We start from the raw sequence: 21,897 nt of genomic DNA on the forward strand, positions 1-21,897 counted from the left end.
AGTCAATCTGAACCAGTAATCATGTTTTTGACAATTCTGCAGGGATGGGATCATTTTTTCCATTTTTAATTTATTTACTACTTAATTTACCACAACATTATTATGTAATTATTTGTCCCTTTTTTATTTAAATAATGTATTACTTTTAAAAACTATTTATGCATATGATTAATATTTATAAAGGATAAATGAATAAATAACATTAATTATAATCTATGAATTAATCTAATAACATCTACAAATATAATAGTTACCTGTCTACCAAGCTCTGACAATGTATGGAATATTATATTAAGAGATTATGCAAATTTAAAAACAAAAACCAATAGGCCTATACCTTTAAAAGCACGGATTGAAGTCCACCGCACCACGTGAGCAAATCAGTCAGTCAGTCATATTTATTTATAAAGCACGTTTAGCTGTTGGCCAAAGTGCTGTACAAAGTGTAAACAGGTATCCTAATGAGTACACATAAAAACACACAAATAAACAATACACTACAATTTATGCCACTAGGCCCAATTATGACCATAAGCAACAGTAAAGAAGTGGGTTTTAAGCAAAGATTTAAAATCAATGTATGTTGGTGCAGTCTTTATGTAAGATGGCAGATTGTTCCAAAGCTGTGGAGCAGCCACTTAAAAGGCACAATCTCCTTTCAATTTTAAAGGTGTCCTTGGAACAGTCAGCTGTACTCCTAGTTGACTTAAGTTTTCTAAAAGCATTATGGTGGGATGAAAGGAGATCAGAGATGTATGGAGGAGCCAGTCCATGCAATCCCTTATAAGCAAACAAAAGTGTTTTGAACTCAATACGATGTTTAACTGGAAGCCAATGGAGAGAGAACAATACTGGCGAAATATGTTCGCTTTTCCTTGTTCCTGTTAACAATCTTGCAGCAGCATTTTGAACTAGTTGAAGGCATGACAATAGGGACTGTGAGACACCAAAGTATAGTACATTACAGTAGTCTAATCTTGATGAAATAAAAGCATGTATCACAGACTCCATGTCTCTGGGTGATAAAAATGCCTTAATTTTCGCAATATTCTTTAACTGATAAAAGCAACTTCTGACCACACCACTGATCTGTTTGTCGAAAGTCAGAGCAGAGTCAAAAGTAACGCCCAGGTTTTGAACATGTGTATGGAGATAGCCAGCTAAATGAAACTGTGCAGTTCATCTTGCGTTGATCATTAGTAACTGGACAGACCCATTGTTACCTTTTTTTCATATCTGGAGAGGACGTGAGCTCGACATGGTTTTAAAAATCCGCCCATTACGCCTGTTTACGGCGCATGTTCACTAGACTCTGTTGCAATGGAAACAAAGACACTAACATGCAATCACCCGCAAATGAACGGGTCTATGTAAAATATACGGGACAAATCGTGTACCATGACGCATCATTTTACCTTTAAATAAGGGACGATTCTGTATTTTACGGGACGGGTGGCAAGTGGCAACCCTACTGACAAGCCATTCTTTGCAATATTCTTTGGTGAGCCAAATACCTTGAAACTTGCATACTCCAGGCATCACGTTTCAGTGGTTTCAGTCTTATTTTTTCAATGTTTCACGGTGTGTCAGTGAAATGTTGAGGTACCATCGTAGTAATTTCATGCGCACGTGAACGTCATGGCAACGTACAGTATCCAGTGTTAGCCAAATAACGACTTTATTCAACAACAGGGTTCGTACACCTTTTCCAAGGTCAAATTCAAGCACTTTTCAAGCATTTTCAAGGTCCATTTTAAAGCTTTTTCCAGCACCTTACACCACCGTAAATTACATAGCAATACATAGTCAAAATTATTATTTTGTGTTTTTATCACATTAAAAGAGATTATGCTATAAACGGCCAAAATTGTGTTTCGTAATAGCAGAAGGATCAGATATTTAAGTAAATCACAAGTTTTATTTTTCAAAATGTATCACTGTCTAAATAGATAATGCCTATGAATAATACTTTTCATTATATTAATGTCCAAATATTGCTTCACAGATAATGTGATTTTCAGGCTGTAAAACTGAAGTAATTTCAAGGGCTGAAAATATGGAGACATAGGATTTGAAAAGAAATATTTTACAGGCCTTGGTTTTGGGACACATTCTTGATATAGACAAGGTTTGAACAAAATCTGAGACAGTGCAACAATAACCTGTAATTCCATTTTAACCCAGAAGACTCTGACAGTGCACAGGCACCTGCCTGATAAATAGCCTATATAAAAAAACTTATAATTATAATGTCATTGCCAAGACACTTGAATAGAGCAGTGTAAATATTGCATAAGGCCATCCTCAACCTTACAGTAGGCTACTTGTATGACACTCCATCTGAAACGATTTCTGTTCAGCAATCAACGATTGTTGTTATGCACTGGGCTGACGTTTACAGGCTTTAATTCGCGGGTAGTTAACATTACAGTTACTGTGCTGTACCTTTGGTTATGTTCACTGCATATTCCACAAATGAACGTGCCATAACGGACATGGAATACTAACATTACATTATCACACCAAGTACTCTGTCACTAATGGCCCTTTCAGACAGGACGCGGAATGCGCTGCTCTACGAAACCCATTTATTTCAATGCCGTGGTCAAAGTTAAAAATAGTTCAACTTTTGCCACTGCGCTCTGTGACGATTACCCGTGCGGCCAATAAAAACGGGCCATCCAAACAAGCGCGGAAATCAAAATGAAAACTCCGCCTACTTTTGCTCTGGACAGCGTAGCGCAAATCATCTTTATCTGAACTATTCAGTCAGATAGGTATTTGTTGTGAAAGAAATACAGTTACAATTTCAAGCATTTTATCCAAAATTTAAGCACTTTTCAAACCTTGAAAACACAACATCAAAATTCAAGCATTTTCAAGGATTTCAAGCACCCGTACGAACCCTGCAACAATCTCTTCTCTTCCACTCTATTCTCCTACGCTGTTGACGTAGTGTAAACAGTGCAGCGCTTCCTTTGTTATTGTTTGTTATTTATAAAATAACGTTGTTATTTTAGGGGGGTTTTGCGCACAAAAAGTATTCTTAATGTCGCTTCATAACATTAAGGTTGAACCACTGTGTCATTAACGATGTCTTTACTACCTTTCTGAGCCTTGAAAGTTGCAATGATGTTGCTGCCTATGTGGGGTCAGAAACCTCTCGGATTTCATCAAAAATATCTTAATTTGTGTTCCGAAGATAAACGAAGGTCTTACGGGTTTGGAACGACATAAGGGTGAGTAATTAATGGCAGAAATTTCATTTTTAACTATTCCATTTAACTAAACCTTTAAGCATCTCTGCAATATTTTTTTTGCTAAATGAGAACATCAGTATGCTTCAAAGGTAAGAGTGGGAATGATTGATAAAGAACTGAAAGAAAAGAAAAAATTTATTAAAAAAAAATATGGCAAACATAAATATTAATATGAAGGCTAACTGAAAGACTGATGGGTTTCATAAATATTCTGATGAATATGGATCTGTGGTCCCAGACTGCAGCGCTGAACGCTGAACTCTCCAGCCAGCGGGTGGAATTATTCATCAGCTCAGAGGAGGGCATCTAATCCGTGCCAAAAAAAGAAGAAAAAAAGAGAGGGAGAGAAAAGCTGCGTGGTTTGGAGTGGAGAGAAGCACTGACATTCCACTAGTGGAGGGGTTGGGAAGAGGGAAAGAGAGACATTTTTGGAGCATTAATGGTTCCATAAAAGGACAGATGACTAAAGCCCTGAGCACAGACTAGCTGGCTACTTCCAAAAACGCATTTTGCAAACAAATTAAAAGAGCATTTTCATATTAAAAATATGAGTCTGGTCTTAATAACTGAGCCCCTAGATTAAGAGAGTAATGCTCAGGTTTTTAAATGGCTGGTAATGAGATTGAAAGGGACATGTAATTTAATTATTTGCTTGTGGAAAAAACAATGGATTCACAAAATATTCCAAAAAACAATCCAAAAATAACCCCCATATTTGTGCCCAATCTGCCTTTGCAGAGTCGTATCCAGTGTTAGCCATAACGGGCGTCTGTCATGCACAGCCTGGATCCCACCTATTTACATATCCCTTGGACTCCTATTTCATTAGAACTTCATTAGATTTAACAAATTAATCAGTGTCATCATTAATACTATGTGGCTGGATAACATACGTTAAAATTATAACTTGTTTGCGTACCCTTTGTGTATACATTACAGTTCAAAAGTTTGGGGTCAGTAAGACTATTTTTGGGAAAGAAATGAATACTTTTACTTGGCAAGGAAGCATTAAATTGATCAAAAGAAATAGTCTGCCATCATTGCATTGCATTACATTACACATTGGTGGGTTTTTTTATTTTTATATATATTCAAACTGAAAAGTTATTTGAAATTGCAATAATTTTTCACAATATCACTGTTTTGTCTATACTTTTGACCAAATAAATGCAGCCTTCTTAAGAGAAAAAAGATACTTTCATAAACATGAAAAAAATAAAAAAATAAAAATCTTACTGACCCCAAACATTTGGACAGTAGTGCATTTGTTTAAATATGTGGCAGCTAGATGAGGGGGGCTTCCCCAGCTTGACTCCCAAGGTTTGATCCTCATCTACTTAAAGTCTGCATGAACCGGAAGTTGCAAACGACATTTCTCCAGTGTTGTGACGTATTTCCCAGTGAAAATGAATATTGAACAGAGGGCAGGGTTTTACTCTAGCGCTCCTCCTCTCCATCTCTGATCATAGCAGACTAACGGTTTGAGGGGAGTGGTTAAGCGTTTTCCAACCCAAGCCGTCAAACCTACATCATCAGAGAAGGAACGCCATTCCAGACCGGAAGTAACTTTTCAGACTTTGATTAAAGATTACGACGGCAAACTATTTTTTTCTGTGTATTAACTTGCACGGATAAATTTTTCACCACAAGACTAGTAATATGCTCTAACAAAGTAAATAGGGTCAATTTTGATTTCAGTTGGACTTTAAACATCGTAGGGAGTTTTTCCTTGCCATTGTCACCTTTGGCTTGATCGCTAGGTGGTTTGGAAGGCACAATTCTTAGTATACCTACTTTGAAACAATATCTATTTTGAAAAGCACAATACATATCATTTGACTTGAACTGAAAACATAATGGGTGAGAAGAAAAATTCTTCTGACTTCTAAACTAAAAATATAATTTCACAGTTGTCCGGCAGTTGAGGAAAAGAGCAGTAAGCTGACAGCAGTACATTGACTTATTCCGATGGGATGTAGTAAAGTGCATTTCAAGCCAAGGCCAATGCTAATGCCAAACGCTATAAGAAGAGACGCCACAGGCAACCTAACAAACAAATTGTTGGCAAGCTCAATAAGTCGGTTGAAAAGCACAAGTGATAACATTCTGGCATTCATAGCCTGCCCCGAGTATTTTTTTGTGTTGCCTAGCAACAACACAGGAAAATAAATACATAGAGATTTTTATAAGTGGATGAGAGCAGGTAACAACTGAGGAACAATTACTTGGCACAGGCTTTATGTGTCTGTGTGACTGTTTACTTACTCAAACTCCTCAAAATCAACTTCGTTGTTCTCCACACTGGGGGCGGGGCCAGGCGAGAGGCTGTTGGAATTAGAGGACAGGGGTCGGGGTCTGCTGGGGGAACGGAGAGAGCGCTGCCGAATGCTGTCACGCCGAGACAAATACTGGATCATACGTTGTGCATAATATGCTGCAGGGGACAACCTACACACACATACACACAAACACAGATAGAAACCACAATGATGTTAGATATTCACTAGATAGATAACATATCAAACAAGTCATCCTCCCGTTTTTATACTGATATACTGATATACTATATATATATATTAATCCACAAAAGAACTTTAGCTGTGACTTAATATTGTTTTTTGTGTGTGTGTATGCGTTGAATGAACATTTTGCCAAAAGTTTCAAATTTCAACATGGGTTTTTCTGCAGTGCTTCAGAACCAAAACCAATCTCAGAGTGTCTGTTGTATACAATCATGCAATGGTTAATCAGAGGCATTTAAATTACTTTCATAAGACATCAGTATCGACAAACCAATCAAATGTTTTTAAACATCTTTTGAATTGCTGATAAGAAATCTGCATCTATTCTGCATTTAATTCAGCTGTAGAGACATTAGTTAGCATTTTGGCAGGACGACTTGCTAAATGAAGCCCTTAAACCATAATCTTTTGTGCAGGAAGAGCATCTGGGGTTTCGTTCTGTCTTGGACTAGTTGAGCAAGGAAATCTGCCAGTCTGTCTGAAAGAGCCTAAATACACCAACGCGCACACACACTGTTTTTCAGCATGTCTTTTAGACCAATATACAGGGAGACATACGAGAGATCCGGGAAACAACAGTGTCATATAGTGCCAATTACTTGTGGTTTTGAATGTGTTGGAGTCAGACTATCCTTCTAACACCAGGTACATTCTGCTCTGGGGGAAATGAGTCTGTTGTGGTAATTCACAGGTTAGAGGTGTGCGTCAGCCCATGTGTTTGTGCGAACCTGCCAGTGGGAGTCCGTGCTAACAATCTGTCTTGATCCCAGACCACAGCTGATTCCCCAGAGCTCAACAATGACTCACTAGCCATGAATTCACTTTATTATGAGCCTCGCTCACAGAGTCAGAGGATGCTGACAGGCTCTGTGTGTGCATGTTTGAATTACGGGGACATTGGGGAGCTGGCAGGTCTGAAATGCCACACTGCTGTCCGGCAGTGTGACACACACAATTCCTCATTACCCAGACCTCACCGGCCAACCGGCATGACCACGAAAATCAGTTTACACAACACACACACACACAGTGAATCACCTGGCCGGGTCGGGGTAGATGGGGTGTTCTCGTGATCCAGAGACGTCATATCTGGAAAGAGACATCATGGATGACTCCAGCAGCCTCCTACAAAACAGAATTATATAGCTTTGTATGTTTGCGAATTGGGAAGACCTTCACTTCCTGTTCATATAAAGAACCTCAGGACAGGACATCACGCAAAGACGACACATTTTCGTCCAATTTCCACTACTCTGTTTCTACAGTAACACTCCCCACCAAGCGCCATCACAATCATTAAAAATCTCATTAAACTGCACAAGGACATTAGTAAGCTCATTACCAACTGCTATGCGAAGGCTAAATGAATATAATGTGTAAGTAATGATGTGCGCTCTGCCAGGCAAGGCTAGAAATCAGTTAATAACCCATTAAATTGGGGCATTTTTAAGTTTGAGTTTGTACCATTCCTCACACAATTAAGAGTTCGCTAAACGGAATTAAGAGAGGAGACCATGTCCCGCGGACGAAAACATGCAGCCTCCGACTGGCAGGGCACAAAGCTGGACTGACAGTTCTGTAGCGAGCGGGGCATTTTTATTCAGCATGAGTCAGTGTGATGTGTGTGTACATGAATGTTTTTGGTGTGGGTGTGCTCGGCTCTTCATTAGAATGCCATCTTCTGCCCTTTGACTCAAAGCAAAAACAGAACGGATCGATTCTGACTCCTTTTCACGCAGTTTGCCTGGTTTGCTCCCTTTGACTCTTAAAGATCAAGATCTGCATTTTAACAGAGATGAAGCAAACCCTCTTTAAAAACAAGCAAAATATTTCCAAATTTTGCTGTTCTTTTAATGCTGAGGGTATTTTTTAAATTGTTTTGCCTACAATAACCCTCTCAAGTACTAAACGTGTAGCATAATTTGGTACTACAGTTGTTTCTACAGTATCGGTTTAAATATCAGCATTTTACTCGGTCTATGCTATTGTACAGAGGCAACTGTTACTAATGATACAATAATGATATAATTTATTTTAATTTATTAATAATAATTTGATAATTATAATGATAATAATTGATTTATTTTACAGTGAACAAGTTGCTCTTGTTTCAGGTACGACACTATAGCAGGTAGTGATGAGAATTCGTTCTGAAACTTTGCACCATGCTCAAAGCCATGAGTCAGAACACAGAACTGGAGTGGGACTCATGGGAGAACGTCAAATGACAGTATTATTATTATTATTATTTTGCTCTCCTGCATAAGTGAAGTGTGATACTGTTTTTCGTTGCACAGCTTTGGCCTTAAAACAGTACCGAATCATAAAACTCCCATGCACATGGGACAGGCTGTTCAGCAACATGAGAAGAGAAGGTCGGTGTGTTAGAGTGCAAGTACATAATCAGAATAAAGGCCCATTGGCCACTCACTGTTGAAGATAGGCTATATGTGCTAAGTTACCACCACATTTGCACAGTGTGATGAGCTACTTCCCCCTAATGGACTGTAGCGGGCATTGCAGGAACCCTTGAGGGGCAAAATCAGCAAAAAATTGTCCCACATTTTAGGTCAGATTCCTTTCAAAAGTGCTATGATAAATTTCAACTTATAAAAGTGGAACGTTAACTTAACTTCAGGACTCAACAAAGACAGACTTCTCTAGAAGACACTTAGTGAGACAAGTGTGCCGGTGACCTAGGGTTTGCATGACTACTCTTTTTAAATAGTTGAATGTGACAGTCCAGAAAAGGAGTTGACTACTAGTCTGTGAATCATTGTTTACCTTAATGGCGGTGTCTAGTCACCATGCAGCATCAGCAGTCTGACCCATACAAAGTTCATACAAACATCAAAACCAAATAACTATTCAGGACCAGTTTTAGAGGGCTTAACACAATCCACCATTTTTTTTAACTGGTGAAGCACAAAATATCATCATTAATTGTACCATGAAATAAAAGTATACCAAGTCTTATTGAAGACTAGCAACTAACTCTTTCGACAGAAGCCATGATGAAAACACTGACAGCCCATAACTCTAATTTGTTAAACCAGTTTAAAAATCTGAATATAAACACAATATTATCATGTTGGGCATGATAAGCGTATACACAAGCATTCAAAATGTTTGGGGTTAGTCCCATTTTTTTTATTATTTTTTTTTTTTCTAAATTAAAAAAATATATATACTTTTATTTAGCAATGATGCATTAAATGAATCAAAAGCAATAGTCTAGACATTTAAATATTACAAAATATTTCTATTTTAAATAAATGCTGTTCTTTTGAACAATCCATCAAAAAAATCATTAAAAAAAAAATCCAAAAAAATGATTATGAAGCACAACCGTTTCTTGATGATTTCTGAAAGATCATGTGACACAGAAGACTTGGGGAATGACTGCTGAAATCACAGGAATAAAGTGTATTTTAAAATATATTCAAATAGAAAACATTTGAGATTGTCATAATATTTCACAACCTTGCTGTTTTTACTCTATTTAAGAGACTTCTTTTAAAAATACCTAAACATTTGAACGGTAGTGTACACGCATAGCCTTAGTTAATTGAAAGCACTTTTAAGCACTTTTCAACAAAAGATATTTCAGATATTCCGGTATTTACATTTCTAAAACTAAATTCAAGCACTTTCAGCACTTCAAGGGCCTTGTGCGAAATGAAAGTTCACAAATCTCAAATGGCAGATTCATGCAGCTTGTGTAGATATATAAACAGTGTCAATACAACAAACCTGTTTCTCTCACTTATAGTTACTGTCAGTGTCTTGCAGATACTTTCATTTGTTATAGGGTCTCAGAGCAGTTCAGAGTGAAATTCTGACTTGAAGGCTCCAAATGAACTCCATCTCAGAAGTCTGCCATGCATTTCACCTATGACATGCTTGGTGAACACAACATGCTCTTGTGAAATTCACATACAGTCAAATAGAAAAACAATGTCATTCAAATGCACTGGCCTGTCTCTATGCAAAGCCGTCCTAGTTTTCTGGTGAGATTTATAATTTTGGTAGCAAATGCAAATAGATATTTTTTTTCACCTCACTGAACTCTTAAAGGGATAGTTCACCCAAAAATGAAAAAGTTGTCATCATCTACTCACCCTCAAGTTTTTCCAAACCTGTTCAAGTACGGAAGTAAAATAATGTCAAATGTTTTTGAAATAAAAAAGCCTGTTGAATTGCACTACTTGAAAAAAAGAGGCATTGCATTAACCATGCTTGCATTTTAATGCATTGTATTTTTAGGGCTTGCATTTTTATGGGCTGAAATTCAACATCGTTGAATATTTAAGCTGTGAATATTTCAATTAAAAACATTTCAAACACATTTTCATTATTAAAAATTCAATAATCCATATTCACCTTTCATATTTCACTTCCAAAATATTCAAACTGTTTAAAAATACAACCTATAATATCCATATTACTATCCAGTAGTGTCAGTTACTTTTCAAATGTTCTATGGTCAGATGAAACAAAAGCAAAAACAAAAATAGCTTTTTTGGCAACAAACACTTAAGATGGGTTTGGTGCACACAAGGATAAAAAAGAACCCCATGTGTAAAATGAAATACTCTGCTGTATCTTTAATGCTGTGGGCCTAATTTTCTGCCAGAGGTCCTGGACATCTTGTTCAGATACATGGCAACAACACACGCTTTTGCACCTCCTGCTGGTGAGATCGACTGACAGCAGATGGAGAGTATGCTCGGCAATCTACTGCTTTTCCTGCAGTTCCTGGACATCAATGTTGAATTTACTGTCGAATCTGAACCACTGAATTTGTGGAAGCGAATTTGCAAAGTGAAATAAAATGGACCGAAAATTGCCTGTTGAATATTATAGGTTGTATTTTTAAACAGTTTGAATATTTTGGAAGTGAAATATGAAAGGTGAATATGGATTATTGAATTTTTAATAATGAAAATGTGTTTGAAATGTTTTTAATTGAAATATTCACAGCTTAAATATTCAACGATGTTGAATTTCAGCCCATAAAAATGCAAGCCCTAAAAATACAATGCATTAAAATGCAAGCATGGTTAATGCAATGCCTCTTTTTTTCAAGTAGTGCAATTCAACAGGCTTTTTTATTTCAAAAACATATGACATTATTTTACTTCCATATTCAAGCTTCTTTCTTCTGTTTATCACAAAAGAATATATTTTGAAGAATGTTAGTAACCAGACAGTTAACGGTAGCCATTGACTTTCATAGCATGAAAAAAAATACTATGGAAGTCAATGAGAATAGTTTCTTCAACTGTCTGGTTACCAATATTCTTCAAAATATATTCTTTTGTGTTAAACAGAAGAAAGAAACTTGAACAGGTTTGAAACAACTTGATGGTGAGTAAATGATGACAGAATTTTTGGGTGAACTATCCCTTTAATGTTTATTCATCTATGCTGTCTGTGAGCGTGAGTGTGCTGATTTGCAGATAAGCACCTCATTAATAATGTGTCCAGCTCTGGATGGCACACTCTGCTGTGAGCGCTAATAGAGTGCACACAGACGGGCACAAGGTCAGATCAAGCTGATTTACATGTTAGACATTTTTACTTGAAGCCCAAACAAGGTGTCTGATCATTTTACTCTAATAACAGTTTATGTGGCGCATAGCAATGCGGACTGCTTTGTGATCCTGTCACTATATAATAGTGTCTTTGCCCAGAGGCTATTATTGAAGAATAAGGGAGTTAAAAATGAAATTTGGCATGACAGAAAACTCAAAGCCATGTGCACCAGAGCACCTCACACAGAGCTGTTGCTCATTTCACATGCAAACTATTTTCAACTGCTGATGTTATGAGTAACAGTGCTTTGCTGCACTCACACACACTTCGGGTTTGCTGTCAGGTCCAATACAGTTTGCACTGCTAACAGCCTCTTTGCTATGACAGGATAACAAAACAATCCACACTGCAATGAGCAGTTTGATGAACATATTTAATCATTATAATTTTTTGCAGTTTATGCATACAACATTTCTTACTATTATCAATGCTGAAAAGTTATGCTGCTTAATATTTCTGATATTAATATTTCTTCACGATTCTTTGATGAATAGAAGTTCAAAAGAACAGCATTTATTTAAAATAGAAATCTTTTGCAAAATTGTAAATTTCTTTACTATTACTTTTGAACACTAGTATATACAGTGGTGTGAAAAAGTGTTTGCCCCCTTGGTAAATATGATCAAATATGGCTGTAATAAATAAATCTGCATTTTTAATCCTTTTGATATTTTATTTTAAAAATGTGCAAAAATCTAACCTTTCATTGAAGCAAAATAATTGAAAGTGGGGGGAAAATCACATTATGAAATAAATGTTTTTCTCCAAAACACGTTGGGAACAATTGTTTGCCCCCTTTTATTAAATACTTTTTGCAACCTCTTTTTTCCAAGATAACAGCTCTGAGTTTTCTCCTATCATGCCTGATGAGTTTGGAGAACACCTGACAAGAGATCAGAGACCATGGCAGAAAATTAGGCCCACAGCATTAAAGATACAGCAGAGTATTTCATTTTACACATGGGGTACTTTTTATCCTTGTGTGCACCAAACCCATATTAAGTGTTTGCTGCCAAAAAAGCTATTTTTGTTTCATCTGACCATGTGTGTAATGTGAAATACTCTGCTGTATCTTTAATGCTGTGGGCCTAATTTTCTGCCAGAGGTCCTGGACATCTTGTTCAGATACATGGCATCACGGATTCGATCAAATACCAACAGATAAAAAATCTAAACCTGACAACCTCTGCTAGAAATCTTATAACGGAGAACAGGATGGAGAGATTCTGTATGGAGGAATGGTCTCTGATCTCTTGTCAGGTGTTCTCCAAACTCATCAGGCATGATAGTAGAAAACTCCTATCTGTTATCTTGGAAAAAAGAGGTTGCAAAAAGTATTTAATAAAAGGAGGCAAACAATTGTTCCCAACGTGTTTTGGAGAAAAACATTTGTGATTTTCCCCCCACTTTCAATTATTTTACTTCAATGAAAGGTTAGATTTTTTAAATAAAATATCAAAAGGATTAACAATGCAGATTTATTTTTTACAGCCATATTTGATCATATTTCAAATAAAAAAACTTTAGTGGGGTCAATGAAAACACTGGCAAGTAAAAGTCTGAACCACTGACCTAAGTGGGAAAGCAGAAAAAGAAAATCCTAATTACTTCACTGTGACTGGTCAGGCAAAGTTTCTAAACATCTTTGCAGTCATTCAAAAAAAGTAGACTTCTATGAGCCATTGTCTGATGTCAGTAAGCTGTGTAACTACAAAACTAATCTTTCGTGCTGCTTAGTTTAAAAAAAAAAAAAAAATTTAACTGGCAGTGGAAAATGAGAAACAGTATGATTTCATGGTACATTGACACCTTTTCATATCAAAGAATCAAGGAAAGTTTGATCTGACCCATTCAAACAAGTCTACTGCCTCACCTGCGTAGGTAATCATCATCTTGTGTGTCTTCAGGCATTTCCTGGTTTAAGGCTTCTTGTGATACGTTTTCTGAACGAGAGGTGGCAGATGGCCGGTAAACACGCTCTAGCTGGCCAGTTTCCTGGTTGTAGACCAGCCCGACGGCCTGATCCTCATGCCGACTGGTAGCTGTGCTGTGGGAAAAGGGTACGTGAGGCTCTGGGGTGTCTGGGCTGGACTCTATTGGTGCACGTTCAAGCAGGTGATGATCAGAATGAGAGACTGGGGCTACGCTTTGAAAGGCAGGACTAGTAGGTTGCCAAGCTGCGTTTCTCTCAGCAGATGACGGCTGACCGGTTCTCTCCCAGCGCTGAGTACCCCGATTATAGGTGAAGAGGTTGTGGCAGACTCTACAGCGATTCATGTGACTGTGGGAGCGGTTTTCGCTGCTGTAAAGAGGCTGGTAATGAGATGGGCCCGGTTGCTCTGGGTCAATGTTGTTATTTAGCATTTCCTGAGTCTGCTGGTCCTGCCTGCTGCCCTCTAGTGGCTGCACTAGGTCCTGCATTTGCTCATAGTCCATGAAATAGCGGTTAAGGTTACACTGCAGAACGTTGCGCATGGAAGAAGGGCTGCTGTGCCCCTCTTCCTGTGGTGGGCGGTGCCTGCTAGAACTAGTCCCTGATGAGCTGCCACTGCTATGAGGAAAGCCCCATCCATCACTAGCAGAGGTGTAAACAGGTGATTGGCTGGAAGTTCCTTGCTGTCGCAGGACAGAATGCAGGCTTACGGAGGAAGCACTGGTTCTGGGTGGAGTCAAACTACTACCTCGTCCATTAAGCACACTGCTTGTCCATTCTGCCCCAGGGAAACGGCCTCCACCTTCCCTGCCTGGCGGGTGCTGCCGGAAGGGTGGAATGGGTGCCATTCCAGCCACTCTCCTCCTCCCAGAGCTAGAAGAAAGGTTCCGCACGTTGCTCCCACCACCATACACACAGCTAAATGCCGAGGGCCGATTTGCAGCACGAGATTCGACAGGAAACCGCGGTATCCGTGGCTCTGTGCGTGCAGAAGAAAAGGTGGATGCGTGTGATTGTCCCTCCAGGGAGGCGGAGTCTGAAGAGTCCTCGTCAGGCGGAGACGGAACCCTCGTTGATGAGCAACGGCTACAGAAACACACAACTCCGAGTGGCTGAACGCAACCATGGTATGGCAGCCGGGAACGATCCCTCAAAACACCGTAATGCCCAGACGAATCAGAGGCCTCATCAGTGGAAGCAGCAGGAGTGCCTCCAGCCTGAGGGACTGAGTTGCGGGAAGTGAGGATGTGCAAGAAATTGTGCAAGATTGGTGTGCGTCTTACAGGCTGGGACTGCAGGAAGGAGCGCTGACGGAGATGAGGCATCTCCACACTGTCCATTGGAATCTCAGGATCATCATCATTCTGCAATGCACAAATACAAGCACATTTACAGTCAAAAAAAATATTTAAGAATAGAAATATTCGTAGCATCTTGTGTCAAAACATTTTTTTTGTGTCAAAACATTTCCAGCAAAAAGTATCACCTGCTGATTTGAAGGGTTTACAATGGCAGTTAGAAGATAGTGACCCAATGGATCAAATCTCACCAACCTGCAAAAAACACAGAGAATGTGCACAACAGCATCAGATGCACTGACATCAGATGTAAACTCTGATTTGCCTGTATCTAAATGTTGAACATTAAAGGGATGGTTCACCTGAAAATTCTGTCATCACATACTCACCCTCATGTTGTTTGAAACGCTTATGACTTGATATTTTTAATGAAACCTGAGATTTCTTTCTCTCTATTGAAAGCCCATTCCACCAAAACCTTGACACTTTAAAAAGTTCATAAAGAGATTGTAAAAGTAATCTATATGAATCAAGCATTTTTTCCCAAGTCTTCTAAAAAGATCTGATCGCTTTAAGATGAACAGATTTAATTTAGGCTTTTCTTTATATATAAAACATTGATCTAAACAAATTCATAGGGTGCATCAGATATGGTAAACGGAAGCTCAAATGTGCTTGCTTGATGAGCAAGAACAAACCTCTTGTTTTTTGTGCATCAAACAAACATGTTTGATCTTTTGTTTACTATATTTGATGTTCTCTATATAGATGTGTTGATTAAACTCCCCCGGTAGTCAATTTTATCCCTTAAAATTCATCTTTGATAACCAAAATAACATATTTAAATGTTTTTTTTCTGTAAAAAAAATCTTCATTCCTTAAAATAGCCTGAATGTAATCTGAATGTTGCCTGGATCCATGATAACGAGCCCCACCTCCACTCACTCACACCAGCTCAGAATAGCTTATCCACTCTGTCAACTTTACTGTAGTAAAAGCTGCACAATGGAAAGTGGAAACAGTGGTTTAATTCAGCCATATATGTTTGAACCAGAAACTGATTCAGAAGACGACGTGGAAAAGTGAATAATACAGGTTCGTCTACAAGTCGATGTATCAGAATGGTAATGCGTTTTATGTATCGCTCTCTACATGTCGAGATTAATTATTGATGTATATATTTCTACCGGGTGTTCAAAATATGTAGTTTTGTGTTTTATATTGTGGTCTCCGGGTAACCGGCTAACTCACATTATTACTGTCTTACTGAAATACTTCTGCTAATCAGTTGTGGGCCACTATTACCTAAAACTGTGTCTATTAATGCAGATTGTCTGTCGTTGTCACTTCTTTGAGTAATGATAAAGGATGGAACAATATTTGTTTTGCAAACTTTAATGTTACATCAGTCATTCATGTTAGTACTCGGCTAACGTATGCACCGTTATTAATACAGTTAATAATTCCCGCATGTGCAGCTCAATAAATTAGAAATACACACACACACGGGTTTGTTGATGGACAAACACTTGTTAATGCTGATAGTGAGGAATTAACATTTGTACCTCAAACTGAGTAGCGTTTCACTGAGAAACGTCATGCTCAAGTCGTCTTTGCGATGGAGGTTCGGGTTAAATAAGTTCTTCCAATGTTTCATCGTCGGAATCACGCTCGGATTGATATGGTAAAATCGACGTCATCGTTACTGTCTTTACAGTGTGTACAATCGCTAAGAACTGAGGAAGCCTCTGGAGCTGAAGTACAGTTATGGTAATGGCCGTTAGCTTCTGACAGGCGCTGTAAGCGGTAGACCAATCACTACAGACTGAGCCGTCTGGCCAATCAGAGCAGAGTAGCTCACGGAAAGGAGGAATTTTGAGAGACTGATTCATCCAACAAGTCGTTTGAGAATCATGGAACAATGTAGTGATGCGCAATGTATATAGAAAAATCGATCATAACTCCAGTAAACTATGGAGTGCCGCAGGGATCTGTGTTAGGCCCTCTGCTATTCTCAATATATATGCTGCCACTTGAAAATATTATAAGGAAACATGGAATTAGTTTCCATTGTTATGCTGATGACACTCAAATCTATATTTCATCACGGCCAGATGAAAACGCTAAATTATCCAAATTGACAGAGTGTGTTAAAGATATAAAAGATTGGATGACGCGCAATTTTCTTTTATTAAATCCAGACAAGACAGAGGTACTAATCATCGCACCTCAAACCTCTCACACTACAACTTTAACATAGTAGGATGTCCTGTTACTTTATCCTCTACAGTAAAAGACCTGGGTGTTATACTAGACTGCAACCTGTCTTTTGAAAATCATATTTCATATGTTACAAAAACAGCCTTTTTCCACCTTAGAAACATTGCTAAGCTACGTAATATGCTATCTGTTTCTGATGCAGAAAAGTTAGTTCATGCATTCATCGAGACTAGATTACTGTAATGCTTTATTAGCTGGTTGTCCTGCATCCTCAATAAACAAGCTACAGTTAGTCCAAAATGCCGCCGCTAGAGTTCTTACTAGATCAAGAAAATATGATCATATAACACCAATTCTATCATCACTACATTGGTTACCTATAAAGTTCCGTATTATTTACAAGGTATTGCTACTGACTTATAAAGCCCTAAACGGCTTAGCTCCAGTTTATTTAACGGATCTTCTATCGCCCTATAATCCATCGCGCTCTTTAAGATCACTAAATTCGAGGCTTTTGGTCATACCTAGGATATCTAGGTCCACCAAAGGAGGGAGAGCATTTTCACATTTAGCTCCAAAACTCTGGAATAGTCTTCCAGATACTGTTCGTTGCTCAGACTCGCTCTCCCAGTTTAAAACTAGATTAAAGACGCATCTCTTCAGCCAGGCATTCATATAATACTTTTAATCTTACAGTTAAATCCGACCTCTAGTTCATAGACGCCAGAGGAGAACTGGCCCCCGACTGAGCCTGGGTTCTCCCAAGGTTTTTTTTTTCTCCATTAGGTCACCTGATGGAGTTTTTTCGGTTCCTTGCCACTGTTGCCTTTGGCTTGCTCAGTTGGGGATATTTAATTTAATTAATCAATCAACAATACTATTGATCAGCATTAGTAAACGTGGACGTTTTCCACTAGAAACAAACACTGATGTACTATTTTATTTAATACTGTGAAGCTGCTTTGATACAATCTGTATTGTGAAAAGCGCTACATAAATAAACTTGACTTGACTTGAAACTTGACTATATCATGAGAAAATTAAACTGTTTTTTGACCTTTGATGCATGTAAACCTGTTGTAGGAGGCCTCCAAAATAAAATGAGTAAACTTTAAAATAGCATAATAGGGGTACTTTAAGCATATTAAAAACACCACATAGACATATAAACAACATTTAAAACTTGATTTTCACCACAGGGGGTCTTTAATGTTTATATGAGAATAAAAGCATAAAAAATCTGTTTAAAGCAATTGTGTCTCTTCAGAGGAATTTTCTTTCACAATTTTCTTATGATCTTTTTCAAACATAAAAAGTTTTGCTGAGTCAATGAACTTTCAAATTAGGGACAGAAACCTCTCATGCTTCATTAAAAATTGGAAAAATTGGGCTTGGAACAAAATGGGGGTGAGTTATTGATGACAGAATTTTAATTTCTGCGTGAATCATCTCTTAAAATTAATAACATTTACAATGCGCATCAAACCTGACTCTCTCTGTCTCGCTAGCCGTCTTCACCACAGTGAAGGGCTCCTTCCGACTCCAGTCCCATAGATGCAGCTCGTTGTTGCTGGCAATGAGCAACAGCTGAGCCGTGGGATGGAAAGCAAGGGATGCAATCGCTGAGTTACTCTCTGTGAGCCAGCTCTCACTGCCTCCCTGAAACAAAATCACATGATACTTTAACATTTGAGCAAAATTAAGTTGTGGTGACAAATGTACTGAAAAAAAAAAGAGTTCAATATGGGTAAAGTGAAGACTCACATGCAGGTCCCAGATTCGGACCTCTCCGTCCAGGCAGCCAGAAGCAATAAGGCCAGGTATGCTAGGGTGAAAGGTTAGGCACCAGGGCGTCCGGCGGTGGCCCACCAGAGAGTGAACACACCTTCCTGTCTTAACCTCTGTGATGTAGATGTTGTGGTTCACATGGGTGGAGGCCATTAAAGACCTATGAAGAGAAAAAAAACAAAAGTTCCTCTCTAATTATCTTGCTGATGAGGGGCCTGAGTGGTCTAAGATCTGATCAATCAGTCAGTTTTTATGTCAGTAGCCTATTTATTTATCAGATCAGTACTACTGAGGACTATGAAGGAGTAGTCAGAGGGTTATTACCTATCTGGACTGAAGGCCAGAAGAAAGGTCGAGCGGGGGCTGTCTGGTAACTCCACTTTCTGTGACACCGAAAGAAATTCAAATGAGAAGTGATTTCACTTTAGTCACATCCAAACCATAATACACCCAAGAACAAAATCTATTACAATAACTATAACATTTTTATAATTATTTCTATGAGAATAGGAATCCTATAAATGGAATCAGTTTTATAAAGATTTTTTTTCAGCTGATGAAAGTTAAGAACAGACTGCCAATCAGAATCCACCGAATTTAAAGAACTTGAGCATTTAAAGCAGGCAACCGACATAACTGCAGCGCAAGATTAAAATAAACAGAACGTTATCATGCCTTGGTGTGGATGCTAATATATTTATCGGTATAGTTATCGTTCTTGGTGTGAACAGGCATTTATTTACTGGTGCTGAGCAGTGTGTACCTTTTCAGGTCAATTGTTTTTTCTTTTTATAATTATGAAAGAAAAATCTTACATGGCTATAAAGCTATTTATTTGGAATTATTTAGATTTTTTTTTTAGAACCTACAAATAGTTAAGATCCACAGTTGGCACAACAAATAAAAACAAAATCAACCATCTTAATAAAGATGAAAATAGTTCCTTTCTAATTGTGATACTGACACTACTAGAGATCAGCAGGCAGTTTATTGCTTCTGACACATTGTACTGAGCAGGCGTTTCCCAGATGACAGTCTACAGCCCACAGATGAAGTGTCAAAGATCTGCGCATCAGTTACCTGGCTTTGCCATTTCATGCGCTGTGTCTTCTCCTCTACAAGCTGCTGTAGGATCCTGTGTGAGGCAAGACCTCGTGCTCCTCGCTCTCGACTAGACAGGATACACACTGAGTTCTTCTGTCCCACCTTCATCTCCACACACACGCTCACACCAGACCCAGAGCCGTCCACAGGCCCACATGCACCGGACCACCGCTGCTGCTACCACGCCATCATTCTGGGGTAGAAAAAAATGAGAAAGTTCATGAATATCTTAGAGCATCACAATTTGATTTCAAATAATATTAATTTGATGACAATGAGACAATTTCCCTTTATTTCGTTCGAGGAAGGAGTTATTTAAATGTGATGTCAAATCTTCCAGCATTGTACCTCACCACACACCGCCTCTAAATAACATCTCTGCACAATCAGCACAAGTGTCAAAGGTGATTACAAGGTGTAACAGAACATTTTCAAGTGTATCGAATCAACACTACAGAGTCAAATGATGGTGTATCCTGATTGTGTCACACGAATAGGCAAAATGGGTCTATCACCTAATAAAGAGCCAGTCAAAACCTTGGTCACAAATTCACATCAACCAATGACAGAATGATTCATTTGAATAACTTATTCTTTGAATATAAACTTTTATTGTACAGTAAAAAGACAGTAGAAGAGTTATAACTCTGGGTAGAAAACGGTTATAATAGTTAACTAAAAATTTTTTTTTACTTAAAATAAATAACGCTAAATGTTAGCCTAATGTTAAAAAATAGAAAATATATAAAAACATATTTTATTTCAGCTAGCTGCCCAGGTAACATAAAATAACTAAAACTATATGAGCGTTTAAAAACTACTAAAATGACGAAAACAAGCCTAACTAAAACTAAAATTAAACATAAAACTGAAAATATATTAATAGAAACTAATTCAAAATATAACTATAGTAGCATTAGGTAACATATTTCAGCAAAAAGTAAAAGAAAGGCCAAAATAGATAAGAACTAAACATGACAATAAAGCAGTAAAGAGATATCGTTAAATAACAATCTTTATAGGCTAAATCATTAAAGAATGCATGGTAAACGCCATTTCCTGTAATTGTCTCTGTTATATGGGTAAAAGTACCACACAGTGCAACTGATAAAAAGACAATAATTATAAATATGTTACTTATATTCAGGCATGCATTATGCATGAAACTAACACAGGTTGAAAAACAGGCGGATAAGCTTTGCAGGTTTTGTTGCACTCTAATAAAACTTGAGCTATCATCCATCTGACAGGCTACATGTTTGACTTTAGCTGTTATATTCTGCTATTAAGGATAGATAGGGGATATAAAAGGACTGTAAACGGAGTGTCGCTTATTAAATTAACTTCATGGTCATAGAATTAAGGAACTAACGTTAGTGAACATCATAACGTTGATTTACAATGTTTGTTTGTTTTCGAATGAGGAAATTAAGCTAACAGCTTTCACGTTTAGCAGTTAGCAGGCTACAGTTTACATGTGATGCATTCATTCTCACAGTTACACAGTGTTTCAATTATGAGTGTTTTTTTATTTAAAATATATTTAAGACAACCACTCGGGGTCTCAGCTTTGGCCTACCTTTTCTTCATATTTGTGTCCGATTATACTCCTTGAAATCGTAGATATCAAATAAAACAAGTACGCTGGAGACCCTAAGCAGCAGGGACGTTGCCTAAATCGTCCCTGCTAATTTTATTTTCGGATTTATATATATGGGGAATATTCTTCTTTATTTCCGAAAATAGGGTCGCATGTACTTTAGATTTGTTGCTGTGTTCCTGCCAAAACGCGTACAGGCAAAACCAATGGAGCACAGATCATTCATAGTCAATTACCGAAAACATCGTTCATGCTCAAACCTTGCATCACTTTGAGCTGTCACTGAATGTAAATCGGTAAAGATTAAACCATTTACTAAATGACAACTTGACATTTACTTTCTTAGTATACCTATGGGTATGAACATAATATTTAAAAATATCTATATGCAAATACAAATATAGGAAACTGAAAAAGAATGGCCAACAAATGCTAGGCATATTAATTCACAGCCCCATACTTTCCTTATAAAGATAGCAGGTTAAGTGCAAAAGCAATTAGTTCACACATTCAAATACATCTTAATTAAGACTGGTCTTAAATGTCAGATTAAACAAGACCCACAGTAGCAGTT

The 21,897-nt window shown here is 37.8% G+C and overlaps 1 protein-coding gene across 3 annotated transcripts in view; it reads right to left on the reverse strand.

The window, feature by feature from the left end:
• The window catches only part of ambra1a (autophagy/beclin-1 regulator 1a), a 94,437-nt gene extending 72,819 nt beyond the window's left edge, over nt 1-21,618 (reverse strand). The window contains exons 1-9 of one of the 3 annotated variants that reach the window (XM_079866202.1): nt 21,303-21,614; nt 19,700-19,916; nt 18,944-19,002; nt 18,596-18,779; nt 18,318-18,490; nt 14,800-14,866; nt 13,254-14,677; nt 6,821-6,907; nt 5,526-5,708 (exon numbers count right to left, since the gene is read on the reverse strand). In XM_079866202.1, the coding sequence (XP_079722328.1) occupies nt 5,526-5,708; nt 6,821-6,907; nt 13,254-14,677; nt 14,800-14,866; nt 18,318-18,490; nt 18,596-18,779; nt 18,944-19,002; nt 19,700-19,831 (2,309 nt within the window). In that variant the 5' untranslated portion in view covers nt 19,832-19,916; nt 21,303-21,614. Of the gene's footprint in view, nt 1-5,525; nt 5,709-6,820; nt 6,908-13,253; nt 14,678-14,799; nt 14,867-18,317; nt 18,491-18,595; nt 18,780-18,943; nt 19,003-19,699; nt 19,917-21,302 lie in introns of all 3 variants that reach the window. The other 2 variants (XM_079866204.1, XM_079866203.1) reach the window with 2 other exon arrangements.
• Nucleotides 21,619-21,897: the final 279 nt, after the last annotated feature.

Source organism: Squalius cephalus (assembly GCF_949319135.1).
Source record: "Squalius cephalus genome assembly, chromosome: 3".
Lineage (NCBI taxonomy): Eukaryota > Metazoa > Chordata > Actinopteri > Cypriniformes > Leuciscidae > Squalius > Squalius cephalus.